Source organism: Emys orbicularis, chromosome 13 (genome assembly GCF_028017835.1).
Source record: "Emys orbicularis isolate rEmyOrb1 chromosome 13, rEmyOrb1.hap1, whole genome shotgun sequence".
Classification (NCBI taxonomy): Eukaryota; Metazoa; Chordata; order Testudines; family Emydidae; genus Emys; species Emys orbicularis.
This window is the reverse complement of record NC_088695.1, coordinates 10,826,069-10,834,772: the sequence shown is the minus strand read 5'-3', so window position 1 is coordinate 10,834,772 and position 8,704 is coordinate 10,826,069. Positions and strand designations below refer to the sequence as shown.

The 8,704-nt window shown below is 52.6% G+C and overlaps 1 protein-coding gene across 1 annotated transcript; it reads left to right on the top strand.

The window, feature by feature from the left end:
- Window positions 1-4,026: 4,026 nt before the first annotated feature.
- LOC135887401 (zinc finger protein 420-like) lies at window positions 4,027-5,913 on the top strand. The gene is made up of 3 exons (XM_065415170.1): window positions 4,027-4,593; window positions 4,768-5,273; window positions 5,445-5,913. Exons 1-3 carry the CDS (start codon window positions 4,027-4,029, stop codon window positions 5,911-5,913), a joined length of 1,542 nt encoding a protein of 513 aa, XP_065271242.1.
- The last annotated feature ends 2,791 nt before the right edge of the window (window positions 5,914-8,704 follow it).

The window sequence follows — 8,704 nt, the reverse complement described above, 5'->3', positions numbered from 1 at the left end:
GCTGAAAAATTGCTGAAACTTCATTTCAACTGGCAGCCATTTTTTTCCAAGTTCAATTCAGATTCAGGTTCACTGAGGAAGAGGAAAAATGATGGTTTAAGTCTGGTTCCAGTTCAGTTAAGCATATCGGTTCAAGCTGGTTTTCTGGTTCTGTTCTGGTGTGAGTCCAGATGGGCAAATGAAATCCACAGCTGCTGAACTGTCCTCATATGGGGGGGCTGGTTATTGCTAAGGCAGAGGAGGCTGGTGTCTATCTCTGTCTGCTCATGATTAAGGCTGCGAGTTTGTCAGGGAGGTCATGGAAGCTAGAAGCTTAGGGAGGGAGATGTCACTGCTTCTGAGAAGCCGGGTAGGAGCCTGCGAGCCCAGCCAGCCCTGCCCCACAGCACTAGCAGGGTCCTGGGCTGCTCCCACCCGAGCACCCACAGCGACCCTTAGACCGCCCCCTGCGGAGCCCCCCCGGGTTGCTAACACCCAGCACCTGCGGTGCCCCCCCCCCCCCAGGCCACCCACCTGACCACCCACGTACTCCCCAGCACCCATGCCCCGCCCCCCACGAGCACCCACGGCACTCCCAAGAATTAGTCAGGGGTATAGTACAAGACATGGACAGATCATAGGTGGTGATATGTTGTTTACAGCCTGTGACCTGTCCGTAACTCTAAGGGAGCCTTACCCATGATATTGGGTTGATACTGCCTCCTGCATTTTGATCTGGGTCCCAGACTGAGCAGCTGCTGTTCCCACAGCGGGGTCTTTTCCAAGGAGAGACCTTCATTAACCCCCCCTCTGTGTTCAACCGTGTGGGGGGGAGAGACGGGGGACGGGACAAACGGATAGCTTTCTTTGGTGGATAGAACCAGCCCCTGGGGCAGCCCTGGGCTCTGCCAACAGCACCCTCTGAGCCGGAGCCTGCAGGTGAGGGGAGAGACCCGGGGGAAAGGGCTGGGGCCTGGCAGGAAAGTAACTCTGCCCAAGGGGCCCCTTTCAGGGACCTGCTGGTGAGTTTTTACCGGAGGGGGAGGGGCTCCCCCGTGCCTGCGGGTCCCCGAAGTGCTGCCCTCAGTGACACTGCCAGGCTCACACTGGAGAGCCAAGGCCCATGGGAACAGGACATTCACCAGTTCTCCCAAGCAGAGGGGAGAGGGACGGAGACAGGAAGGGGAGGGGTGAGACCGAAAGGGGCAGCAGGAGCAAGAAGTGGGGAGGGAGGTTCCCAGCTCCCAGCCCTGCCTGGATCCATTCCCTGCATCCCCCTGGGCCGACTGACTCTCCTGGGAACAAGGGGAGGAGCTGACAGAGGAAAAGCCAGATCCTGCCTCTGCCTAGTCCCCGCGCTACTGGGGGGATATGCTGCCCTCGGAGCCAATGTCAGGGGAAATCCCCCAAAGTGGCTCCTATGATTCTGCTCTTTTCTAGCATTTCTCTCAGAGACTCTGTCCCTGGGGGTGTTTAAAAGTGTTTAAAAGGGGGTTCAGTGCTGGTGGGAGGGGCCGGGTCTATGTTGTAATAAAGTGACTGAGGGTTTTCCAGAGCATCTGTCTGCAGGGAGAGAGCCTGTGGGGAATCTGGGTGTGAAATGGACTCAAGCCCCTTCTGAAACCTCCCCCATCGGCCCTCTCGCCCTGACAGGCTGAGGAATCACGTTCACGTTTCACTCCAGATCGTCCCGTCTTCCAGGGGACAGGGAAGGGAACTGGCTGTGATGGAGCCAGCTCAGGTAGGGGATTTTCAGGGAGCTGCAGGGGGGAGTTGCTGTAGAAGGGGAGGGGCAGGACAAACCTGCTGGGACACATTCAACTTGGAGCCTGATTTTCTGAACAGGCCCATTGGCGTGTGGGGGAGGAGGGAACATTCCCCCATTTCTGAACCAGGAAACACCCCCCTGGGCAGGGCTGGGAAAACTGACCAGACTCCCAGTGCTGGAGCCTGACCCCACTGGCCAGAGGCTGCTGTGAAATACGAAGGGAAGCTGTTGGGATTCCTGTCCCTGTCCCTGGCTCAGATCTCAGCTTCCTGCATCAGCCTGCTGCTGGCAGGCGTGTGGGAAATGAGAAGACTCTGCCCTGTTCCGTCCCCTGGGGGGACAAGGAGCTCTCACCTTCTCCCCACCCTTTGAAGCCTCCTTGCTCTGAGCAGGGTGCGGGTGGGATTCTGCTTCTCTGGGCCTCCTCCCCCATGACTAGTGGGATTGTGGCTGGGGCAGCAGGCGCTGAGTGGGGGAACTGATGTTTCAGATGCCGGTGACCTTTGAGGAGGTGGCTGTGTATTTCACCCAGGGGCAGGGGGCTCTGCTGGACCCCGCTCAGAGAGCTCTCTACAGGGACATCATGCAGGAGAACCATGAGACAGTGACCTCGCTGGGTAAGGGATTCCTGGGCCCTCAGCTATTGGAAGCCGTGGGGTCTGCGTGTCTGAATCTGGACAGGTTCTTCCCTGGTCAGTCAGATTGGAGGAGGAGGGTCGCATAGTCCACAGCTCCGGTGTGCATAGGCGCCGACTCCGTGGGTGCTCCCGGGCTGGAGCACCCACGGGGAAAAATTAGCGGGTGCTCTGCACCCTACGGCAGCCAAGCTCCCCTGAGCTACCTCCTCCTCTCCCCCAAGCGCACCGCATCCCCACTCCTCCGCCTATCTCACAGCGTTTCTCGCCCAGCCACCGCCAAACAGCTGTTTGCACGCTCTGGGAGGGCAGGGAGGAGCGGGAACATGGCGCGCTCAGGGCAGGAGGTGGGGAAGAGGCGGGAACGGGGCGGGGATTTGTGGAAGGATTTAGAATAGGGGCAGGGAGGGGGCAGAGTTGGGGCGGGGACTTTGGGGAAGGGGTTGAAATGGGGGCTGGGAAGTGGCGGGGCCTCATGGAAGAGGTGGAGTAGGGGCAGGGCCAGAGGCAGAGGCAGGGTCGAGCACCCATGGAAAAGAGGGGAAGTCGGCGCCTATGCCAGTGTGTGAGAGACTTGCATCTCCATACCCCATTCAATGGAACAGGAGAGTCAGAAACCGAATGGACAGGCTAATTCATCCCCATCTCTCCAGCTGTCAAGGGGTCAGAAGCAGGGTATTGCCCTGTCTGTATTATTTCTCCTTCACTCACCGTTCACCTTGCTCCATCCGTGGGGAGGGCTCTAGGTTCTGCAGGCTTGGAAATAGGCAGGAGTTTAACACCCGAGCTGTGTGTGTGTCAGCAAGTCCCCCAGAGCACATCTACCCTGAGACCTCCTAGTGAGGGGGTAAAATGAACCCCCACCCCCAGATCCCTGCTGCTCCCAAGGGGTCTGAGTTACCACAGTCCCATGTAGGGTCAGGTTAATCTCAGGCAATGTTCCTTGAGACAAATACTCTACCAATGCTCCATGTGCCCTGAGCTTGCCTGATTTCACTCCCTGAGCAGGATTTCCCATTCCCAAACCCGACCTGATCGCCCAGCTGGAAAGAGGGGAAGAGCCGTGGGTCCCGGATCTCCTGGCCTCGGAGGAAAGTGTGAGCCCGAGAGACACCTGCACAGGTGAGGAGTCAGAGAAACTGAGACAGAAACATCTGGCGACTGAAGGAAAAAGCTGGGACTCCCAAAACGTGCCATGAGCAAGAGCCCTCAGTTCTGCCCCATCTCACCCAGGTCAGGGCTGCAGTCAGCAAGTGTTGTATCATCAAGGCAAATATCAGTCACGGCTTCCCACCCATCCTGTTAACTGTCGGGAATTTCCTCCCCGACTTTACTTCCCTGGGAGTGTTTGGGTGGGATGTGGAGGCAGAATCCAACATCTCAATCTCCCCAACAGTCACTGTGTTGTGTTTTCCCTCTTTGCTATTCCCCTTTCCTTTCTCCCCGGCACAGGCAGTGACTCCTGTCTGGATTCTCTCTCTCCCAGCAGGTGATAGGACAGTGAGTGAGACCAAGGAGGAGAATCATCAGCAGGAAGGTCCTGAGCAAGTGGAATCGCAGGGGAGGTTTTTGTGAAGAGCTGAAGGGAATTTTTCCCAGTGCTTGGAGCAGGGAAATGCCTGGGGAGATCGACACGGATCAGAGATGCAGCTGGGAAACTATGCCGGGAAGAAACTGGATGAATCCACTAAATGTGGCGGAGGATGTAAGGATCCCAAGGAAACCACAGTCCAGCAGAGAAGTCACAATGAAGAGAAACCCTACAAATGCCTTGACTGTGGGAAACGATTCCATTTCAGTACAATCCTTCTTACACATTGGAGAACCCACACAGGAGAGAAACCCTATAAATGCCTTGAGTGTGGGAAAAGATTTAATTGGAGGTCACAGCTTATGTCACATCACAGATCCCACACAGGAGAGAAGCCCTATAAATGCTTAGACTGTGGGAAAAGCTTCAGTAGGAAGCTAGTTCTTATTGTACACCAGAGACTGCACACAGGAGAGAAACCCTATAAATGCCTTGTGTGTGGGAAAAGTTTTAGGCAGTGGGCACTGCTTATGTCACATCAGAGAACAATCTCAGGAGAGAAGCCTTATAAATGCTTAGACTGTGGGAAAACCTTCATTCACAAGTCAAACCTTATTATACACCAGAGAGTACACACAGGAGAGAGACCCTATATATGCTGTGAGTGTGGGAAAGGTTTTATTTGGAGCGCAGAGCTTATTAGACATGAGATCACCCACACAGGAGAGAGACCCTTTAAATGCCTTGAGTGTGGGAAAACTTTCAGTTACCGCTCAAATCTTACTAAACACCGGGGAATCCACATCGGAGAGACGCATTATAAATGCCTCGACTGTGGGAAAAGCTTCATCGACAGAATAAAATTTACTAGTCATCAGAGAATGCATACAGGAGAGAGACCCTATAAATGCTTTGACTGTGGGAAAAGCTTCATACAGAAGTCAAGGCTTACTGTACACCAGAGAGTACACACAGGAGAGAGACCCTATATATGCTGTGAGTGTGGGAAAGGTTTTATTCGCAGCGCAGAGCTTATTAGACATGAGATCACCCACACAGGAGAGAGACCCTTTAAATGCCATGAGTGTGGGAAAAGTTTTAATCATAACTCAGCACTTACTAGACATAGGAGAATCCACACAGGAGAAAGACCCTATAAATGCCACGAGTGTGGGAAAAGTTTCAGTGCGAAATCAACCCTTACTGCACATCAGAAAACCCACACAGGAGAGAGACCCCATAAATGCTTCGACTGTGGGAAAAGCTTCATTCAGAAGTCAAAGCTTAGTGATCACCAGAGACAACATACAGGAGAAAGACCATATAAATGCCTTGACTGTGGGAAAAGCTTCATTCAGAAGTCAAAGCTTAGTGAACACCAGAGAGAACATACAGGAGAGAGACCATATCAATGCCTTGACTGTGGGAAAACTTTCATTAAGCGCTCAGACCTTATTAAGCATCAGAGGATCCACACACCAAGTGACAAATCCTATAAATGCCTCGACTGTGGGAAAAGTTTCACTGACAGAATAAAACTTACTAGACATCAGAGAATCCATACAGGAGAGAGACCCTATAAATGCTTTGACTGTGGGAAAAGCTTCATACACAACTCAAGGCTTATTGTACACCAGAGAGTGCACACGGGAGAGAGACCCTTTAAATGCCATGAGTGTGGGAAAAGTTTTACTCGGAGTGCAACGCTTATTACACATCAGCGCACCCACACAAGAGAGAGACCCTATGGATGCCTTGAGTGTGGGAAAAGTTTTATCTCAAGTTCAGCCCTTACTATACATAGTAGAATCCACACAGGAGAGAGACCCTTTAAATGCCACGAGTGTGGGAAAACTTTCAGTTACCTCTCAAATCTTATTAATCATGGGAAAATCCACATCAGAGAGATGCATTATAAATGCCTCGACTGTGGGGAAAGCTTCAATAAGAGCTCAGCACTGACCAAACATGAGAGAATCCACAAGGGTGAGAGACCCTAGGGATAGCTTGACTGCAGGAAAAAATTCAATTTGACTTCACACTTCAGTGACCCACACAACAGCGAGACCTTGAACGTGAGGGAAGGTTCATTTGGTGCTTCCGGAGTATCAGGCATCTGCAAATCTAAACAGGGAAGAAACCTCTGATGTTCTCAGTGGGGGACATGGTCCAAGTGGAGCTAACACCATGTTGGACATCAGAGACTCCTCCACACAACAGGGAAATTCTCTCAGGGCCCTGACTGGGGCTGGTCATGGTCACAAACCCATTTCCTCGTTCCCACACACATCGGGGCGTTTGGCTCCCAAGGTTCCAGCTGCCCATGGCTGGGGTGAGGATCCAGCAGCAGCCGAGCATCAGCTAGTCAGTGACCCTCTGGCTCTGCCTGGTCTCAGCAAACCCCAGGCAGAGGGGGAGATGCCCCCATCAGCCCCTCCTCCCTGCTGCAGCCCTGGCTGCTGAGCTGATGGGCCACAGGTGGGGGAAGGAAGAGAGAGAAACTCCTCCAGCCGCTCCCTCTGCCTGACTGAAGTTCCCCTCCCAGCCAGGATTCCCTCCCAGCCGGGATCCCCCTGCCATGGAGATGAGGAGAAGGACACTTGGGCCAGGACCCACTTTCACTCTAGACACCTGTTCCCATCCCCCATCTTCCACCAACCCCTGGGCTGGGCTCCCTCACTTACCTGGAGCTGTTCCCTGCAGGGGCTGGTAACTCCTCCCCTCCCCAAATCCCCCAGGGTGCTGGGCTCTGGGGGATCCACCATTTAAGGGACGAGGCCAATGGGTTGTGGGAGGAAACTGGGGATTTAATGGTTGAGGCTGGAGTAGCTGGGAAGCAGGGAGAGCTGGTGCTGGGGCTAGTGAGTGTGTGGGGATCATGGGATAAGAGGCGAGGAAGAGCACAGGGGCAGAGAAGTGCTGCCTCATCACTCACCCGCTCTCCCCCTTCTCCCTGCCCCCTGTGCATTCAGACAGCACCATTAGCAGAGACTGATTCCTACAGGGCGTTTTCTTGGAAGCCTGGATTTCCCACCTCTGCTACAGCAGCATCAGCCTGTGAGAGGGAAGCAGCGCTTCCTAGTGGATGGAGCACTGGCCTGAGACTCAGGAGACCTAAGCTCTATTCCCAACTCTGCCAGCAGCTTGCAGGGTGACGTGAGACAAATCTGTGCCTTCCAGAGAGGGAATAAACGAGGAGTGATAATATCAGCCTCCGAGTGTCTGTCTAGGACAGGAGAACTGGTTGGGATTCGCTAGTGCGTCTCCTTTGTTCCTCCTCCCCTTTTGCTACTCTAGACTGACCTTGAGCAGTTTATTCCAATCCCCCATTAGCAAAGTGATTGTTAGAGTCACTAAGTCCCCCCTTAGCAGTGAGATTGTCTCATTCCCAGACATCCTCACATTGCTCCAGGTTATGCAGAAAAGCATGTAATTTTTTTTTTTTTTTTTTTTTTTTGTGCTGTTTCTCCCTTTTACACCAGCATTCAATAGAGATTAAAAGAGCTGGATGAGGGATAGCAAAATAATGTGGTGGTTTCGCTTCTGTATTATTTGAAGGGGATGAGATGAGTCTGGGGTATTCCCTCCCGCCCCCATCAACTTCACACATCTTCTCTCACAGAGCAGCCTCTGCCCAGACCGTGGAGAGTTTATCCTTTTCCCTTTCTACCCCTCCACCTTCATCTGTGTCATTTACCACAGCGTCCTTTGCCCACCATGCTTAGGAATCAGGCTTTGATTTCTTTGATCCTCAATCAGGCCCCTAGGGGCTCGAGACAAAAATGTCACATTCCTGAAGGGGGAATTCAAATGAACCCCAAAGCACAATTTGAGCTTCAATCCCAGCTTCCATCTATTGGTAAAGTGGCATCTGGAGTTTTTCCAGCCAAATCCAGATCATTTGTAGACAGGAAGTTTTTGGTTGTTTGTCTTTTTTTCCTCTTTCTTTTATGACGATGATGCTAAAACTTTGGTCAATAACCAGCCAAAGAATGCGGCGGTGCTGAGGAGAGCATCTTTAGCCTGTTCAGCAGGAAATGGGCAAATTTGTTCCCCAGATTTTGAGTTTTAGGATTCTCTGGGATTTCACTTCATGAACGGGAAAGTGGTTTGTAGCCCACCCTGGAGTGTGGGTTTTTCTCTTTTTGGTGAAGGCTGTTCTGTCGTGTATTTTGATATTAAATGAGTTTTAAAGGATATAGTTCAGATTTCTTGGGGACCTCAAAAGACAAATGATAATTTGCCAAAATAGTCCTTACTGATTTTCTTTTCACATCAGATTTGCTGCTTCTTTGAACAATGAAAATGACCAGTGTCTGTCAGCAAAACAATGAGGGTGAGTGCTGGATACGCACTCCAGGAGTCAGGGACTGAAATGGGGAAGGAAGTGACTGCCTGATCCCTGCAGAGATGTAAGATACAGTCAGGAGGGGGAGAGGGTGGGTGTGGGGGGGGCAGGGCCTTGAAATGGCGCTGTTTGCTCTTGCGAGCCAGAGAGCTGAGTCTGAGAACTGTGAACTCACTGCACATGTCCCAGAGAGAGAGGAAATGTCCTACGAGTGCTGGGTGAAGTCGTCCTTGAACTCTGAAGGGCTACAAATGAAGCCCCAAGAGGACTGATGTGGAGAGGGGTCGGCGACTCCCCATTGCTGAGAGGAGGAGGCCGGGCAAATGCCTCTCTCATGGATTGTTAGCGCTTTTCTACCAACTTTCACTTGTTCCTCTTTCCCTGGGGCGCGTGTGTGGCTGGAGCAGCAATGTGCCGAGCTGGGCATTGGGGGGGGCGGGGGG